Source organism: Haliotis cracherodii, unplaced genomic scaffold (genome assembly GCF_022045235.1).
Source record: "Haliotis cracherodii isolate W230 unplaced genomic scaffold, xgHalCrac1.p SCAF_42, whole genome shotgun sequence".
Taxonomy (NCBI): domain Eukaryota; kingdom Metazoa; phylum Mollusca; class Gastropoda; order Lepetellida; family Haliotidae; genus Haliotis; species Haliotis cracherodii.
In genome coordinates, this window is record NW_027266300.1 from 1 (window position 1) to 17,807 (window position 17,807).

At 46.0% G+C, this 17,807-nt stretch overlaps 17 protein-coding genes across 17 annotated transcripts; 9 read left to right on the top strand and 8 right to left on the bottom strand.

The window, feature by feature from the left end:
- The first annotated feature begins 278 nt into the window (after window positions 1-278).
- Window positions 279-713, top strand: LOC139441668 (histone H2B, gonadal). Its single transcript, XM_071222471.1, has one exon. It carries the CDS (start codon window positions 291-293, stop codon window positions 657-659), a length of 369 nt encoding a protein of 122 aa, XP_071078572.1. The 5' UTR covers window positions 279-290; the 3' UTR covers window positions 660-713.
- A 905-nt stretch (window positions 714-1,618) lies between these two features.
- On the bottom strand, window positions 1,619-1,930 carry LOC139441621 (histone H4). Its single transcript, XM_071222432.1, has one exon. The coding sequence runs from the start codon at window positions 1,928-1,930 to the stop codon at window positions 1,619-1,621; it is 312 nt and encodes a 103-aa protein (XP_071078533.1).
- A 451-nt stretch (window positions 1,931-2,381) lies between these two features.
- LOC139441659 (histone H3) lies at window positions 2,382-2,841 on the top strand. Its single transcript, XM_071222463.1, has one exon. The coding sequence runs from the start codon at window positions 2,383-2,385 to the stop codon at window positions 2,791-2,793; it is 411 nt and encodes a 136-aa protein (XP_071078564.1). The 5' UTR covers window position 2,382; the 3' UTR covers window positions 2,794-2,841.
- A 1,001-nt stretch (window positions 2,842-3,842) lies between these two features.
- On the bottom strand, window positions 3,843-4,321 carry LOC139441666 (histone H2A). Its single transcript, XM_071222469.1, has one exon. It carries the CDS (start codon window positions 4,297-4,299, stop codon window positions 3,919-3,921), a length of 381 nt encoding a protein of 126 aa, XP_071078570.1. The 5' UTR covers window positions 4,300-4,321; the 3' UTR covers window positions 3,843-3,918.
- Window positions 4,322-4,530: 209 nt separating this feature from the next.
- Window positions 4,531-4,965, top strand: LOC139441678 (histone H2B, gonadal). The gene has a single exon (XM_071222482.1). It carries the CDS (start codon window positions 4,543-4,545, stop codon window positions 4,909-4,911), a length of 369 nt encoding a protein of 122 aa, XP_071078583.1. The 5' UTR covers window positions 4,531-4,542; the 3' UTR covers window positions 4,912-4,965.
- A 905-nt stretch (window positions 4,966-5,870) lies between these two features.
- On the bottom strand, window positions 5,871-6,182 carry LOC139441622 (histone H4). Its single transcript, XM_071222435.1, has one exon. It carries the CDS (start codon window positions 6,180-6,182, stop codon window positions 5,871-5,873), a length of 312 nt encoding a protein of 103 aa, XP_071078536.1.
- Window positions 6,183-6,633: 451 nt separating this feature from the next.
- Window positions 6,634-7,093, top strand: LOC139441657 (histone H3). The gene has a single exon (XM_071222461.1). The coding sequence runs from the start codon at window positions 6,635-6,637 to the stop codon at window positions 7,043-7,045; it is 411 nt and encodes a 136-aa protein (XP_071078562.1). The 5' UTR covers window position 6,634; the 3' UTR covers window positions 7,046-7,093.
- A 997-nt stretch (window positions 7,094-8,090) lies between these two features.
- LOC139441665 (histone H2A) lies at window positions 8,091-8,569 on the bottom strand. Its single transcript, XM_071222468.1, has one exon. The coding sequence runs from the start codon at window positions 8,545-8,547 to the stop codon at window positions 8,167-8,169; it is 381 nt and encodes a 126-aa protein (XP_071078569.1). The 5' UTR covers window positions 8,548-8,569; the 3' UTR covers window positions 8,091-8,166.
- A 209-nt stretch (window positions 8,570-8,778) lies between these two features.
- On the top strand, window positions 8,779-9,213 carry LOC139441677 (histone H2B, gonadal). Its single transcript, XM_071222481.1, has one exon. It carries the CDS (start codon window positions 8,791-8,793, stop codon window positions 9,157-9,159), a length of 369 nt encoding a protein of 122 aa, XP_071078582.1. The 5' UTR covers window positions 8,779-8,790; the 3' UTR covers window positions 9,160-9,213.
- A 905-nt stretch (window positions 9,214-10,118) lies between these two features.
- Window positions 10,119-10,430, bottom strand: LOC139441623 (histone H4). The gene has a single exon (XM_071222436.1). The coding sequence runs from the start codon at window positions 10,428-10,430 to the stop codon at window positions 10,119-10,121; it is 312 nt and encodes a 103-aa protein (XP_071078537.1).
- A 451-nt stretch (window positions 10,431-10,881) lies between these two features.
- On the top strand, window positions 10,882-11,341 carry LOC139441658 (histone H3). The gene has a single exon (XM_071222462.1). The coding sequence runs from the start codon at window positions 10,883-10,885 to the stop codon at window positions 11,291-11,293; it is 411 nt and encodes a 136-aa protein (XP_071078563.1). The 5' UTR covers window position 10,882; the 3' UTR covers window positions 11,294-11,341.
- Window positions 11,342-12,342: 1,001 nt separating this feature from the next.
- On the bottom strand, window positions 12,343-12,821 carry LOC139441664 (histone H2A). The gene has a single exon (XM_071222467.1). The coding sequence runs from the start codon at window positions 12,797-12,799 to the stop codon at window positions 12,419-12,421; it is 381 nt and encodes a 126-aa protein (XP_071078568.1). The 5' UTR covers window positions 12,800-12,821; the 3' UTR covers window positions 12,343-12,418.
- A 209-nt stretch (window positions 12,822-13,030) lies between these two features.
- LOC139441675 (histone H2B, gonadal) lies at window positions 13,031-13,465 on the top strand. The gene has a single exon (XM_071222480.1). It carries the CDS (start codon window positions 13,043-13,045, stop codon window positions 13,409-13,411), a length of 369 nt encoding a protein of 122 aa, XP_071078581.1. The 5' UTR covers window positions 13,031-13,042; the 3' UTR covers window positions 13,412-13,465.
- A 905-nt stretch (window positions 13,466-14,370) lies between these two features.
- On the bottom strand, window positions 14,371-14,682 carry LOC139441624 (histone H4). Its single transcript, XM_071222437.1, has one exon. It carries the CDS (start codon window positions 14,680-14,682, stop codon window positions 14,371-14,373), a length of 312 nt encoding a protein of 103 aa, XP_071078538.1.
- Window positions 14,683-15,133: 451 nt separating this feature from the next.
- On the top strand, window positions 15,134-15,593 carry LOC139441654 (histone H3). The gene has a single exon (XM_071222459.1). It carries the CDS (start codon window positions 15,135-15,137, stop codon window positions 15,543-15,545), a length of 411 nt encoding a protein of 136 aa, XP_071078560.1. The 5' UTR covers window position 15,134; the 3' UTR covers window positions 15,546-15,593.
- A 1,001-nt stretch (window positions 15,594-16,594) lies between these two features.
- Window positions 16,595-17,073, bottom strand: LOC139441662 (histone H2A). The gene has a single exon (XM_071222466.1). It carries the CDS (start codon window positions 17,049-17,051, stop codon window positions 16,671-16,673), a length of 381 nt encoding a protein of 126 aa, XP_071078567.1. The 5' UTR covers window positions 17,052-17,073; the 3' UTR covers window positions 16,595-16,670.
- A 209-nt stretch (window positions 17,074-17,282) lies between these two features.
- On the top strand, window positions 17,283-17,717 carry LOC139441674 (histone H2B, gonadal). The gene has a single exon (XM_071222479.1). It carries the CDS (start codon window positions 17,295-17,297, stop codon window positions 17,661-17,663), a length of 369 nt encoding a protein of 122 aa, XP_071078580.1. The 5' UTR covers window positions 17,283-17,294; the 3' UTR covers window positions 17,664-17,717.
- Window positions 17,718-17,807: the final 90 nt, after the last annotated feature.

Consider the following 17,807-nt stretch of genomic DNA (forward strand, 5'->3'; position numbering starts at 1 on the left):
GACTTGGACTTGCCCTTGACTTTTCCGCCTTTACCACGTCCTGACATATTGGTAGTTTAATCGAGATGCTACAACACACGAATAACCAAGAGTCGCGAGAAACCAGCCGTTTTATACGGCCAATACAATGCAGCCGGCCGCGGATAGGATCGAAACGGCGATTTTGCCGCGTAGCTTGTCTTCTCCGACGTCCGCGCGCTTAAAACTTCCGATCCGATCCCCTTGGCCGCTGTATAAAATGAGTCGTTTGTCGCCGGCCCTTCACATTCTCGCACTGCTTGAATATCAACATGCCACCTAAGGTTAGTTCGAAGGGAGCCAAGAAGGCCGGTAAGGCAAAGGCCGCACGTGTCGGCGACAAGAAGAAGAAGAGGAGGAGGAAGGAAAGTTACAGCATCTACATCTACAAGGTGTTGAAACAGGTCCACCCCGATACCGGTATCTCCAGCAAAGCTATGTCCATCATGAACAGCTTTGTCAACGATATCTTCGAGAGAATCGCCGCTGAGGCTTCCCGTCTCGCCCACTACAACAAGCGATCCACCATCACCTCTCGGGAGATCCAGACCGCTGTCCGTCTCCTCCTCCCCGGTGAATTGGCCAAGCACGCCGTCTCTGAGGGCACCAAGGCCGTCACCAAGTACACCAGCTCTAAGTAAACAGTTCATTTACGGACTTTTACTTACATCAACGGTCCTTTTCAGGACCACCAACTCTCACAAAAGAACACCTGAAACATGATGAAAACCAAACGCACTAAAAAACAACACATGTATTAATATAACGTATGTATTAGAATTACAATATAAATAATTATTCGCCTCTGCAAGCAGTATTTACTTGCCAAATGACTTGATACACAACCTCTCATACACAAAACTATAAGACATTAAGGCACATACTTACCGTGTATACGCAATAGTGTCGATACAAGTGCGAATAAACAAATGCACATATTCAAATGACGGGGCAATTGCTTGTGTACATTATGTGAGTGAGTGAGTGAGTGAGTGAGTGAGTGAGTGAGTGAGTGAGTGAGTGAGTGAGTGAGTGAGTGAGTGAGTGAGTGAGTGAGTGAGTGAGTGAGTGAGTGAGTGAGTGAGTGATCTATCAATACATCAATCAATACACCAATAACTCAATCAATCAATCAATCAATGAATGAATCAATCTATATATCAGTAAGTAAGTTAGTTAGTTAGACTGACTGAGTGATTGATTGAATAGTATGTGTTGTGACATGTAATTGGGGCGGCGTTAATGGCCAATCTCGGTAACAACAGTAAAGCAAGTAACAAGTAAACACATTACTAAACCATGTTGGGAAATGTTTTTTCAATGCTCTTACTTCAGGCATACCCAAACAGTGTGTATTTACTCAGTGAATAATGTTGTTACAAGTAATGTGTAATACTGCACATAACTGCAGTGTGGTTGCTCATTCGCAATATGCACGTGCAATGTATGAATGTGTGTGTATGTATGAATGAATATGAATATGAATATGAATAATATAAGGATGAGGATTTGTTTTCAAAATCAAGTTTCAAGGATTCTTTTGGGGTATTTGGTGGTCCTGAAAAGGACCGTTGAGAGTGTTGGTGAAAACACAAAGTTTTCAACCGCCGAATCCGTAGAGGGTACGTCCCTGGCGTTTCAAAGCATAGACGACGTCCATGGCAGTGACAGTCTTCCTCTTGGCGTGCTCGGTGTAGGTGACGGCATCACGGATGACATTCTCAAGGAAAACCTTAAGGACACCACGGGTCTCTTCGTAAATCAGACCTGAGATACGCTTGACACCACCTCTTCTTGCCAGACGACGGATGGCGGGCTTGGTGATACCCTGGATGTTATCACGCAAAACCTTCCTGTGACGCTTAGCGCCCCCCTTTCCAAGACCTTTGCCTCCTTTACCACGTCCAGACATGTTTACTCTGAGAGAATGACAGACAGAATGCCCTCCGCTCGCTGCAATTCACCTTATGTAGGCAAGGCGCGGACCTCTGAGAAGACAACCAAGCATAACGATAGCACTATTTACGCTGTAGACGGCATAATAATGATAAATACACGATTTTTTTTACATGGGCATGTCAATTAGCACTATTGTGTTGATATATGTCGAGTTCGTTACGCGTCGTTGTCGCGATTGTCGGTTATTGCAAGTAATTGATCAAGGCGATGCCTAAAGTTTTACACTAACATCGCATCTATTGAGACTCGCTCACACAGCCAAGCCGAGGCCGTACGACGACGAAGGTGAACACGACCAATCAGCATGGCTGCTCACTGACCAATCAACGGCTTCCCCGCGCAAGTCCGACTCCCGTAAGAGCGGAGCATTTATTCTGTTTGGTTCAGTTTCACTTGTGAATCGAGATGGCACGTACAAAGCAGACAGCGCGTAAATCCACCGGAGGAAAGGCTCCCCGTAAACAGCTGGCCACCAAGGCTGCTCGTAAGAGCGCCCCGGCTACAGGAGGTGTGAAGAAACCTCACAGATACAGGCCAGGAACAGTCGCCCTTCGTGAGATCCGTCGTTACCAGAAGAGCACCGAGCTTTTGATCAGGAAGCTGCCATTCCAGCGTCTGGTCCGTGAAATCGCCCAAGACTTCAAGACCGATCTCCGATTCCAGTCTTCAGCCGTCATGGCCCTGCAGGAGGCTTCCGAGGCTTACCTTGTCGGTCTGTTTGAGGACACCAACTTGTGCGCCATCCACGCCAAGCGTGTCACCATCATGCCCAAGGACATCCAGCTTGCCCGCCGTATCCGTGGGGAGAGAGCTTAAACAGCGGTCCGCTCACATCTATCATAACGGTCCTTTTCAGGACCACCAAATACCCCAAAAGAATGCTTGATTACATAATACTGAAAACACTGTGCCCCAACATGAACTCACTCACTCACTCACTCACTCACTCACTCACTCACTCAAGTTCATTATTACCTATTCTTATGAATAGAAGTATCTAGCAAAACAACACATACATACCAATGTTTACCCCGAATATGATACGAGGTATATAATATATATATAATATATTAAATGTAAAATACAATGTATTGAAAACACGCTGGCATTTACATATATACATAGATAAAACCAGCGGAACGCCGGACTCACTCATATCAGCTTGTATATACTGTATATATAAGTGAACCCAAGCCGGCGCCCGTCGCGCGGTGCGGCCGGGTCCGGCGTTCCCCCCAAGCGCCGGGTGTCTCCCGAAAACGTTTCAGTTTAGCGCACAGGACGCGTAATTACAGCAATTAATGAACTCATGATGTTACAGTGGTAGTTTTTTACCTGTCTATAATGCATTGAGACAGTATACATAGACTTGTGCCTAACCCTAACCTTAACCTTAACCTTAACCCTAACCCTAACCCTAGCGTATTTTGACCCTAACCCCCTAACCCCCTAACCCCCTAACCCTAACCCTAGGTCATCAAACAAAAAATATCTAGGTAGGTCATTTCTAAATACAACATAGACAGACAACATTTAAGTTCAACCGCGATCCCAATTTTACTGTATCTCAACTCAAACCTTCAAAAGTTGTCTCCCTTCCACTACATGCACTGTACATACACACGACCGATTCGATTTACCCAGTGACACACATGTACAATTATAACAATCATCATCATCAACACCACCATTCTATCGCAAACGTTTTTTTGTCCCCTTATAACTATACATTAGGTATAATATAATATAATATAATATAATGTAATATAATAAGATATGTGTGTATGCTATATACAGTGTAAGTAACTATGAGCAAGCAGGGAATATGTCGTTTGTTGTTTTGTTTTGATTTGTTTTGTTTTCATCATATTTGCAAGCATTCTTTTGTGAGATTTGGTGGTCCTGAAAAGGACCGTTGGAGTAGAAGAGTGGGCAGGAATTTTACTTTCCGGCGGACTTCTGGGTCTTCTTGGGGAGAAGAACAGCCTGGATGTTGGGGAGGACACCACCCTGGGCGATGGTGACTCCGGACAGAAGTTTGTTCAACTCCTCGTCGTTCCTGATGGCCAGCTGCAAATGTCTGGGGATGATTCTGGTCTTCTTGTTGTCTCTGGCGGCGTTACCTGCCAACTCAAGAACCTCAGCGGCGAGGTACTCCAGAACGGCAGCCAGGTAGACTGGGGCTCCGGCACCGACACGCTCGGCGTAGTTGCCTTTACGGAGGAGACGATGGATACGTCCGACGGGGAACTGGAGTCCGGCCCGGGAGGATCGGGACTTGGACTTGCCCTTGACTTTTCCGCCTTTACCACGTCCTGACATATTGGTAGTTTAATCGAGATGCTACAACACACGAATAACCAAGAGTCGCGAGAAACCAGCCGTTTTATACGGCCAATACAATGCAGCCGGCCGCGGATAGGATCGAAACGGCGATTTTGCCGCGTAGCTTGTCTTCTCCGACGTCCGCGCGCTTAAAACTTCCGATCCGATCCCCTTGGCCGCTGTATAAAATGAGTCGTTTGTCGCCGGCCCTTCACATTCTCGCACTGCTTGAATATCAACATGCCACCTAAGGTTAGTTCGAAGGGAGCCAAGAAGGCCGGTAAGGCAAAGGCCGCACGTGTCGGCGACAAGAAGAAGAAGAGGAGGAGGAAGGAAAGTTACAGCATCTACATCTACAAGGTGTTGAAACAGGTCCACCCCGATACCGGTATCTCCAGCAAAGCTATGTCCATCATGAACAGCTTTGTCAACGATATCTTCGAGAGAATCGCCGCTGAGGCTTCCCGTCTCGCCCACTACAACAAGCGATCCACCATCACCTCTCGGGAGATCCAGACCGCTGTCCGTCTCCTCCTCCCCGGTGAATTGGCCAAGCACGCCGTCTCTGAGGGCACCAAGGCCGTCACCAAGTACACCAGCTCTAAGTAAACAGTTCATTTACGGACTTTTACTTACATCAACGGTCCTTTTCAGGACCACCAACTCTCACAAAAGAACACCTGAAACATGATGAAAACCAAACGCACTAAAAAACAACACATGTATTAATATAACGTATGTATTAGAATTACAATATAAATAATTATTCGCCTCTGCAAGCAGTATTTACTTGCCAAATGACTTGATACACAACCTCTCATACACAAAACTATAAGACATTAAGGCACATACTTACCGTGTATACGCAATAGTGTCGATACAAGTGCGAATAAACAAATGCACATATTCAAATGACGGGGCAATTGCTTGTGTACATTATGTGAGTGAGTGAGTGAGTGAGTGAGTGAGTGAGTGAGTGAGTGAGTGAGTGAGTGAGTGAGTGAGTGAGTGAGTGAGTGAGTGAGTGAGTGAGTGAGTGAGTGAGTGAGTGAGTGATCTATCAATACATCAATCAATACACCAATAACTCAATCAATCAATCAATCAATGAATGAATCAATCTATATATCAGTAAGTAAGTTAGTTAGTTAGACTGACTGAGTGATTGATTGAATAGTATGTGTTGTGACATGTAATTGGGGCGGCGTTAATGGCCAATCTCGGTAACAACAGTAAAGCAAGTAACAAGTAAACACATTACTAAACCATGTTGGGAAATGTTTTTTCAATGCTCTTACTTCAGGCATACCCAAACAGTGTGTATTTACTCAGTGAATAATGTTGTTACAAGTAATGTGTAATACTGCACATAACTGCAGTGTGGTTGCTCATTCGCAATATGCACGTGCAATGTATGAATGTGTGTGTATGTATGAATGAATATGAATATGAATATGAATAATATAAGGATGAGGATTTGTTTTCAAAATCAAGTTTCAAGGATTCTTTTGGGGTATTTGGTGGTCCTGAAAAGGACCGTTGAGAGTGTTGGTGAAAACACAAAGTTTTCAACCGCCGAATCCGTAGAGGGTACGTCCCTGGCGTTTCAAAGCATAGACGACGTCCATGGCAGTGACAGTCTTCCTCTTGGCGTGCTCGGTGTAGGTGACGGCATCACGGATGACATTCTCAAGGAAAACCTTAAGGACACCACGGGTCTCTTCGTAAATCAGACCTGAGATACGCTTGACACCACCTCTTCTTGCCAGACGACGGATGGCGGGCTTGGTGATACCCTGGATGTTATCACGCAAAACCTTCCTGTGACGCTTAGCGCCCCCCTTTCCAAGACCTTTGCCTCCTTTACCACGTCCAGACATGTTTACTCTGAGAGAATGACAGACAGAATGCCCTCCGCTCGCTGCAATTCACCTTATGTAGGCAAGGCGCGGACCTCTGAGAAGACAACCAAGCATAACGATAGCACTATTTACGCTGTAGACGGCATAATAATGATAAATACACGATTTTTTTTACATGGGCATGTCAATTAGCACTATTGTGTTGATATATGTCGAGTTCGTTACGCGTCGTTGTCGCGATTGTCGGTTATTGCAAGTAATTGATCAAGGCGATGCCTAAAGTTTTACACTAACATCGCATCTATTGAGACTCGCTCACACAGCCAAGCCGAGGCCGTACGACGACGAAGGTGAACACGACCAATCAGCATGGCTGCTCACTGACCAATCAACGGCTTCCCCGCGCAAGTCCGACTCCCGTAAGAGCGGAGCATTTATTCTGTTTGGTTCAGTTTCACTTGTGAATCGAGATGGCACGTACAAAGCAGACAGCGCGTAAATCCACCGGAGGAAAGGCTCCCCGTAAACAGCTGGCCACCAAGGCTGCTCGTAAGAGCGCCCCGGCTACAGGAGGTGTGAAGAAACCTCACAGATACAGGCCAGGAACAGTCGCCCTTCGTGAGATCCGTCGTTACCAGAAGAGCACCGAGCTTTTGATCAGGAAGCTGCCATTCCAGCGTCTGGTCCGTGAAATCGCCCAAGACTTCAAGACCGATCTCCGATTCCAGTCTTCAGCCGTCATGGCCCTGCAGGAGGCTTCCGAGGCTTACCTTGTCGGTCTGTTTGAGGACACCAACTTGTGCGCCATCCACGCCAAGCGTGTCACCATCATGCCCAAGGACATCCAGCTTGCCCGCCGTATCCGTGGGGAGAGAGCTTAAACAGCGGTCCGCTCACATCTATCATAACGGTCCTTTTCAGGACCACCAAATACCCCAAAAGAATGCTTGATTACATAATACTGAAAACACTGTGCCCCAACATGAACTCACTCACTCACTCACTCACTCACTCACTCACTCAAGTTCATTATTACCTATTCTTATGAATAGAAGTATCTAGCAAAACAACACATACATACCAATGTTTACCCCGAATATGATACGAGGTATATAATATATATATAATATATTAAATGTAAAATACAATGTATTGAAAACACGCTGGCATTTACATATATACATAGATAAAACCAGCGGAACGCCGGACTCACTCATATCAGCTTGTATATACTGTATATATAAGTGAACCCAAGCCGGCGCCCGTCGCGCGGTGCGGCCGGGTCCGGCGTTCCCCCCAAGCGCCGGGTGTCTCCCGAAAACGTTTCAGTTTAGCGCACAGGACGCGTAATTACAGCAATTAATGAACTCATGATGTTACAGTGGTAGTTTTTTACCTGTCTATAATGCATTGAGACAGTATACATAGACTTGTGCCTAACCCTAACCTTAACCTTAACCTTAACCCTAACCCTAACCCTAGCGTATTTTGACCCTAACCCCCTAACCCCCTAACCCCCTAACCCTAACCCTAGGTCATCAAACAAAAAATATCTAGGTAGGTCATTTCTAAATACAACATAGACAGACAACATTTAAGTTCAACCGCGATCCCAATTTTACTGTATCTCAACTCAAACCTTCAAAAGTTGTCTCCCTTCCACTACATGCACTGTACATACACACGACCGATTCGATTTACCCAGTGACACACATGTACAATTATAACAATCATCATCATCAACACCACCATTCTATCGCAAACGTTTTTTTGTCCCCTTATAACTATACATTAGGTATAATATAATATAATATAATATAATGTAATATAATAAGATATGTGTGTATGCTATATACAGTGTAAGTAACTATGAGCAAGCAGGGAATATGTCGTTTGTTGTTTTGTTTTGATTTGTTTTGTTTTCATCATATTTGCAAGCATTCTTTTGTGAGATTTGGTGGTCCTGAAAAGGACCGTTGGAGTAGAAGAGTGGGCAGGAATTTTACTTTCCGGCGGACTTCTGGGTCTTCTTGGGGAGAAGAACAGCCTGGATGTTGGGGAGGACACCACCCTGGGCGATGGTGACTCCGGACAGAAGTTTGTTCAACTCCTCGTCGTTCCTGATGGCCAGCTGCAAATGTCTGGGGATGATTCTGGTCTTCTTGTTGTCTCTGGCGGCGTTACCTGCCAACTCAAGAACCTCAGCGGCGAGGTACTCCAGAACGGCAGCCAGGTAGACTGGGGCTCCGGCACCGACACGCTCGGCGTAGTTGCCTTTACGGAGGAGACGATGGATACGTCCGACGGGGAACTGGAGTCCGGCCCGGGAGGATCGGGACTTGGACTTGCCCTTGACTTTTCCGCCTTTACCACGTCCTGACATATTGGTAGTTTAATCGAGATGCTACAACACACGAATAACCAAGAGTCGCGAGAAACCAGCCGTTTTATACGGCCAATACAATGCAGCCGGCCGCGGATAGGATCGAAACGGCGATTTTGCCGCGTAGCTTGTCTTCTCCGACGTCCGCGCGCTTAAAACTTCCGATCCGATCCCCTTGGCCGCTGTATAAAATGAGTCGTTTGTCGCCGGCCCTTCACATTCTCGCACTGCTTGAATATCAACATGCCACCTAAGGTTAGTTCGAAGGGAGCCAAGAAGGCCGGTAAGGCAAAGGCCGCACGTGTCGGCGACAAGAAGAAGAAGAGGAGGAGGAAGGAAAGTTACAGCATCTACATCTACAAGGTGTTGAAACAGGTCCACCCCGATACCGGTATCTCCAGCAAAGCTATGTCCATCATGAACAGCTTTGTCAACGATATCTTCGAGAGAATCGCCGCTGAGGCTTCCCGTCTCGCCCACTACAACAAGCGATCCACCATCACCTCTCGGGAGATCCAGACCGCTGTCCGTCTCCTCCTCCCCGGTGAATTGGCCAAGCACGCCGTCTCTGAGGGCACCAAGGCCGTCACCAAGTACACCAGCTCTAAGTAAACAGTTCATTTACGGACTTTTACTTACATCAACGGTCCTTTTCAGGACCACCAACTCTCACAAAAGAACACCTGAAACATGATGAAAACCAAACGCACTAAAAAACAACACATGTATTAATATAACGTATGTATTAGAATTACAATATAAATAATTATTCGCCTCTGCAAGCAGTATTTACTTGCCAAATGACTTGATACACAACCTCTCATACACAAAACTATAAGACATTAAGGCACATACTTACCGTGTATACGCAATAGTGTCGATACAAGTGCGAATAAACAAATGCACATATTCAAATGACGGGGCAATTGCTTGTGTACATTATGTGAGTGAGTGAGTGAGTGAGTGAGTGAGTGAGTGAGTGAGTGAGTGAGTGAGTGAGTGAGTGAGTGAGTGAGTGAGTGAGTGAGTGAGTGAGTGAGTGAGTGAGTGAGTGAGTGATCTATCAATACATCAATCAATACACCAATAACTCAATCAATCAATCAATCAATGAATGAATCAATCTATATATCAGTAAGTAAGTTAGTTAGTTAGACTGACTGAGTGATTGATTGAATAGTATGTGTTGTGACATGTAATTGGGGCGGCGTTAATGGCCAATCTCGGTAACAACAGTAAAGCAAGTAACAAGTAAACACATTACTAAACCATGTTGGGAAATGTTTTTTCAATGCTCTTACTTCAGGCATACCCAAACAGTGTGTATTTACTCAGTGAATAATGTTGTTACAAGTAATGTGTAATACTGCACATAACTGCAGTGTGGTTGCTCATTCGCAATATGCACGTGCAATGTATGAATGTGTGTGTATGTATGAATGAATATGAATATGAATATGAATAATATAAGGATGAGGATTTGTTTTCAAAATCAAGTTTCAAGGATTCTTTTGGGGTATTTGGTGGTCCTGAAAAGGACCGTTGAGAGTGTTGGTGAAAACACAAAGTTTTCAACCGCCGAATCCGTAGAGGGTACGTCCCTGGCGTTTCAAAGCATAGACGACGTCCATGGCAGTGACAGTCTTCCTCTTGGCGTGCTCGGTGTAGGTGACGGCATCACGGATGACATTCTCAAGGAAAACCTTAAGGACACCACGGGTCTCTTCGTAAATCAGACCTGAGATACGCTTGACACCACCTCTTCTTGCCAGACGACGGATGGCGGGCTTGGTGATACCCTGGATGTTATCACGCAAAACCTTCCTGTGACGCTTAGCGCCCCCCTTTCCAAGACCTTTGCCTCCTTTACCACGTCCAGACATGTTTACTCTGAGAGAATGACAGACAGAATGCCCTCCGCTCGCTGCAATTCACCTTATGTAGGCAAGGCGCGGACCTCTGAGAAGACAACCAAGCATAACGATAGCACTATTTACGCTGTAGACGGCATAATAATGATAAATACACGATTTTTTTTACATGGGCATGTCAATTAGCACTATTGTGTTGATATATGTCGAGTTCGTTACGCGTCGTTGTCGCGATTGTCGGTTATTGCAAGTAATTGATCAAGGCGATGCCTAAAGTTTTACACTAACATCGCATCTATTGAGACTCGCTCACACAGCCAAGCCGAGGCCGTACGACGACGAAGGTGAACACGACCAATCAGCATGGCTGCTCACTGACCAATCAACGGCTTCCCCGCGCAAGTCCGACTCCCGTAAGAGCGGAGCATTTATTCTGTTTGGTTCAGTTTCACTTGTGAATCGAGATGGCACGTACAAAGCAGACAGCGCGTAAATCCACCGGAGGAAAGGCTCCCCGTAAACAGCTGGCCACCAAGGCTGCTCGTAAGAGCGCCCCGGCTACAGGAGGTGTGAAGAAACCTCACAGATACAGGCCAGGAACAGTCGCCCTTCGTGAGATCCGTCGTTACCAGAAGAGCACCGAGCTTTTGATCAGGAAGCTGCCATTCCAGCGTCTGGTCCGTGAAATCGCCCAAGACTTCAAGACCGATCTCCGATTCCAGTCTTCAGCCGTCATGGCCCTGCAGGAGGCTTCCGAGGCTTACCTTGTCGGTCTGTTTGAGGACACCAACTTGTGCGCCATCCACGCCAAGCGTGTCACCATCATGCCCAAGGACATCCAGCTTGCCCGCCGTATCCGTGGGGAGAGAGCTTAAACAGCGGTCCGCTCACATCTATCATAACGGTCCTTTTCAGGACCACCAAATACCCCAAAAGAATGCTTGATTACATAATACTGAAAACACTGTGCCCCAACATGAACTCACTCACTCACTCACTCACTCACTCACTCACTCACTCAAGTTCATTATTACCTATTCTTATGAATAGAAGTATCTAGCAAAACAACACATACATACCAATGTTTACCCCGAATATGATACGAGGTATATAATATATATATAATATATTAAATGTAAAATACAATGTATTGAAAACACGCTGGCATTTACATATATACATAGATAAAACCAGCGGAACGCCGGACTCACTCATATCAGCTTGTATATACTGTATATATAAGTGAACCCAAGCCGGCGCCCGTCGCGCGGTGCGGCCGGGTCCGGCGTTCCCCCCAAGCGCCGGGTGTCTCCCGAAAACGTTTCAGTTTAGCGCACAGGACGCGTAATTACAGCAATTAATGAACTCATGATGTTACAGTGGTAGTTTTTTACCTGTCTATAATGCATTGAGACAGTATACATAGACTTGTGCCTAACCCTAACCTTAACCTTAACCTTAACCCTAACCCTAACCCTAGCGTATTTTGACCCTAACCCCCTAACCCCCTAACCCCCTAACCCTAACCCTAGGTCATCAAACAAAAAATATCTAGGTAGGTCATTTCTAAATACAACATAGACAGACAACATTTAAGTTCAACCGCGATCCCAATTTTACTGTATCTCAACTCAAACCTTCAAAAGTTGTCTCCCTTCCACTACATGCACTGTACATACACACGACCGATTCGATTTACCCAGTGACACACATGTACAATTATAACAATCATCATCATCAACACCACCATTCTATCGCAAACGTTTTTTTGTCCCCTTATAACTATACATTAGGTATAATATAATATAATATAATATAATGTAATATAATAAGATATGTGTGTATGCTATATACAGTGTAAGTAACTATGAGCAAGCAGGGAATATGTCGTTTGTTGTTTTGTTTTGATTTGTTTTGTTTTCATCATATTTGCAAGCATTCTTTTGTGAGATTTGGTGGTCCTGAAAAGGACCGTTGGAGTAGAAGAGTGGGCAGGAATTTTACTTTCCGGCGGACTTCTGGGTCTTCTTGGGGAGAAGAACAGCCTGGATGTTGGGGAGGACACCACCCTGGGCGATGGTGACTCCGGACAGAAGTTTGTTCAACTCCTCGTCGTTCCTGATGGCCAGCTGCAAATGTCTGGGGATGATTCTGGTCTTCTTGTTGTCTCTGGCGGCGTTACCTGCCAACTCAAGAACCTCAGCGGCGAGGTACTCCAGAACGGCAGCCAGGTAGACTGGGGCTCCGGCACCGACACGCTCGGCGTAGTTGCCTTTACGGAGGAGACGATGGATACGTCCGACGGGGAACTGGAGTCCGGCCCGGGAGGATCGGGACTTGGACTTGCCCTTGACTTTTCCGCCTTTACCACGTCCTGACATATTGGTAGTTTAATCGAGATGCTACAACACACGAATAACCAAGAGTCGCGAGAAACCAGCCGTTTTATACGGCCAATACAATGCAGCCGGCCGCGGATAGGATCGAAACGGCGATTTTGCCGCGTAGCTTGTCTTCTCCGACGTCCGCGCGCTTAAAACTTCCGATCCGATCCCCTTGGCCGCTGTATAAAATGAGTCGTTTGTCGCCGGCCCTTCACATTCTCGCACTGCTTGAATATCAACATGCCACCTAAGGTTAGTTCGAAGGGAGCCAAGAAGGCCGGTAAGGCAAAGGCCGCACGTGTCGGCGACAAGAAGAAGAAGAGGAGGAGGAAGGAAAGTTACAGCATCTACATCTACAAGGTGTTGAAACAGGTCCACCCCGATACCGGTATCTCCAGCAAAGCTATGTCCATCATGAACAGCTTTGTCAACGATATCTTCGAGAGAATCGCCGCTGAGGCTTCCCGTCTCGCCCACTACAACAAGCGATCCACCATCACCTCTCGGGAGATCCAGACCGCTGTCCGTCTCCTCCTCCCCGGTGAATTGGCCAAGCACGCCGTCTCTGAGGGCACCAAGGCCGTCACCAAGTACACCAGCTCTAAGTAAACAGTTCATTTACGGACTTTTACTTACATCAACGGTCCTTTTCAGGACCACCAACTCTCACAAAAGAACACCTGAAACATGATGAAAACCAAACGCACTAAAAAACAACACATGTATTAATATAACGTATGTATTAGAATTACAATATAAATAATTATTCGCCTCTGCAAGCAGTATTTACTTGCCAAATGACTTGATACACAACCTCTCATACACAAAACTATAAGACATTAAGGCACATACTTACCGTGTATACGCAATAGTGTCGATACAAGTGCGAATAAACAAATGCACATATTCAAATGACGGGGCAATTGCTTGTGTACATTATGTGAGTGAGTGAGTGAGTGAGTGAGTGAGTGAGTGAGTGAGTGAGTGAGTGAGTGAGTGAGTGAGTGAGTGAGTGAGTGAGTGAGTGAGTGAGTGAGTGAGTGAGTGAGTGAGTGATCTATCAATACATCAATCAATACACCAATAACTCAATCAATCAATCAATCAATGAATGAATCAATCTATATATCAGTAAGTAAGTTAGTTAGTTAGACTGACTGAGTGATTGATTGAATAGTATGTGTTGTGACATGTAATTGGGGCGGCGTTAATGGCCAATCTCGGTAACAACAGTAAAGCAAGTAACAAGTAAACACATTACTAAACCATGTTGGGAAATGTTTTTTCAATGCTCTTACTTCAGGCATACCCAAACAGTGTGTATTTACTCAGTGAATAATGTTGTTACAAGTAATGTGTAATACTGCACATAACTGCAGTGTGGTTGCTCATTCGCAATATGCACGTGCAATGTATGAATGTGTGTGTATGTATGAATGAATATGAATATGAATATGAATAATATAAGGATGAGGATTTGTTTTCAAAATCAAGTTTCAAGGATTCTTTTGGGGTATTTGGTGGTCCTGAAAAGGACCGTTGAGAGTGTTGGTGAAAACACAAAGTTTTCAACCGCCGAATCCGTAGAGGGTACGTCCCTGGCGTTTCAAAGCATAGACGACGTCCATGGCAGTGACAGTCTTCCTCTTGGCGTGCTCGGTGTAGGTGACGGCATCACGGATGACATTCTCAAGGAAAACCTTAAGGACACCACGGGTCTCTTCGTAAATCAGACCTGAGATACGCTTGACACCACCTCTTCTTGCCAGACGACGGATGGCGGGCTTGGTGATACCCTGGATGTTATCACGCAAAACCTTCCTGTGACGCTTAGCGCCCCCCTTTCCAAGACCTTTGCCTCCTTTACCACGTCCAGACATGTTTACTCTGAGAGAATGACAGACAGAATGCCCTCCGCTCGCTGCAATTCACCTTATGTAGGCAAGGCGCGGACCTCTGAGAAGACAACCAAGCATAACGATAGCACTATTTACGCTGTAGACGGCATAATAATGATAAATACACGATTTTTTTTACATGGGCATGTCAATTAGCACTATTGTGTTGATATATGTCGAGTTCGTTACGCGTCGTTGTCGCGATTGTCGGTTATTGCAAGTAATTGATCAAGGCGATGCCTAAAGTTTTACACTAACATCGCATCTATTGAGACTCGCTCACACAGCCAAGCCGAGGCCGTACGACGACGAAGGTGAACACGACCAATCAGCATGGCTGCTCACTGACCAATCAACGGCTTCCCCGCGCAAGTCCGACTCCCGTAAGAGCGGAGCATTTATTCTGTTTGGTTCAGTTTCACTTGTGAATCGAGATGGCACGTACAAAGCAGACAGCGCGTAAATCCACCGGAGGAAAGGCTCCCCGTAAACAGCTGGCCACCAAGGCTGCTCGTAAGAGCGCCCCGGCTACAGGAGGTGTGAAGAAACCTCACAGATACAGGCCAGGAACAGTCGCCCTTCGTGAGATCCGTCGTTACCAGAAGAGCACCGAGCTTTTGATCAGGAAGCTGCCATTCCAGCGTCTGGTCCGTGAAATCGCCCAAGACTTCAAGACCGATCTCCGATTCCAGTCTTCAGCCGTCATGGCCCTGCAGGAGGCTTCCGAGGCTTACCTTGTCGGTCTGTTTGAGGACACCAACTTGTGCGCCATCCACGCCAAGCGTGTCACCATCATGCCCAAGGACATCCAGCTTGCCCGCCGTATCCGTGGGGAGAGAGCTTAAACAGCGGTCCGCTCACATCTATCATAACGGTCCTTTTCAGGACCACCAAATACCCCAAAAGAATGCTTGATTACATAATACTGAAAACACTGTGCCCCAACATGAACTCACTCACTCACTCACTCACTCACTCACTCACTCACTCAAGTTCATTATTACCTATTCTTATGAATAGAAGTATCTAGCAAAACAACACATACATACCAATGTTTACCCCGAATATGATACGAGGTATATAATATATATATAATATATTAAATGTAAAATACAATGTATTGAAAACACGCTGGCATTTACATATATACATAGATAAAACCAGCGGAACGCCGGACTCACTCATATCAGCTTGTATATACTGTATATATAAGTGAACCCAAGCCGGCGCCCGTCGCGCGGTGCGGCCGGGTCCGGCGTTCCCCCCAAGCGCCGGGTGTCTCCCGAAAACGTTTCAGTTTAGCGCACAGGACGCGTAATTACAGCAATTAATGAACTCATGATGTTACAGTGGTAGTTTTTTACCTGTCTATAATGCATTGAGACAGTATACATAGACTTGTGCCTAACCCTAACCTTAACCTTAACCTTAACCCTAACCCTAACCCTAGCGTATTTTGACCCTAACCCCCTAACCCCCTAACCCCCTAACCCTAACCCTAGGTCATCAAACAAAAAATATCTAGGTAGGTCATTTCTAAATACAACATAGACAGACAACATTTAAGTTCAACCGCGATCCCAATTTTACTGTATCTCAACTCAAACCTTCAAAAGTTGTCTCCCTTCCACTACATGCACTGTACATACACACGACCGATTCGATTTACCCAGTGACACACATGTACAATTATAACAATCATCATCATCAACACCACCATTCTATCGCAAACGTTTTTTTGTCCCCTTATAACTATACATTAGGTATAATATAATATAATATAATATAATGTAATATAATAAGATATGTGTGTATGCTATATACAGTGTAAGTAACTATGAGCAAGCAGGGAATATGTCGTTTGTTGTTTTGTTTTGATTTGTTTTGTTTTCATCATATTTGCAAGCATTCTTTTGTGAGATTTGGTGGTCCTGAAAAGGACCGTTGGAGTAGAAGAGTGGGCAGGAATTTTACTTTCCGGCGGACTTCTGGGTCTTCTTGGGGAGAAGAACAGCCTGGATGTTGGGGAGGACACCACCCTGGGCGATGGTGACTCCGGACAGAAGTTTGTTCAACTCCTCGTCGTTCCTGATGGCCAGCTGCAAATGTCTGGGGATGATTCTGGTCTTCTTGTTGTCTCTGGCGGCGTTACCTGCCAACTCAAGAACCTCAGCGGCGAGGTACTCCAGAACGGCAGCCAGGTAGACTGGGGCTCCGGCACCGACACGCTCGGCGTAGTTGCCTTTACGGAGGAGACGATGGATACGTCCGACGGGGAACTGGAGTCCGGCCCGGGAGGATCGGGACTTGGACTTGCCCTTGACTTTTCCGCCTTTACCACGTCCTGACATATTGGTAGTTTAATCGAGATGCTACAACACACGAATAACCAAGAGTCGCGAGAAACCAGCCGTTTTATACGGCCAATACAATGCAGCCGGCCGCGGATAGGATCGAAACGGCGATTTTGCCGCGTAGCTTGTCTTCTCCGACGTCCGCGCGCTTAAAACTTCCGATCCGATCCCCTTGGCCGCTGTATAAAATGAGTCGTTTGTCGCCGGCCCTTCACATTCTCGCACTGCTTGAATATCAACATGCCACCTAAGGTTAGTTCGAAGGGAGCCAAGAAGGCCGGTAAGGCAAAGGCCGCACGTGTCGGCGACAAGAAGAAGAAGAGGAGGAGGAAGGAAAGTTACAGCATCTACATCTACAAGGTGTTGAAACAGGTCCACCCCGATACCGGTATCTCCAGCAAAGCTATGTCCATCATGAACAGCTTTGTCAACGATATCTTCGAGAGAATCGCCGCTGAGGCTTCCCGTCTCGCCCACTACAACAAGCGATCCACCATCACCTCTCGGGAGATCCAGACCGCTGTCCGTCTCCTCCTCCCCGGTGAATTGGCCAAGCACGCCGTCTCTGAGGGCACCAAGGCCGTCACCAAGTACACCAGCTCTAAGTAAACAGTTCATTTACGGACTTTTACTTACATCAACGGTCCTTTTCAGGACCACCAACTCTCACAAAAGAACACCTGAAACATGATGAAAACCAAACGCACTAAAAAACAACACATGTATTAATATAACGTATGTATTAGAATTACA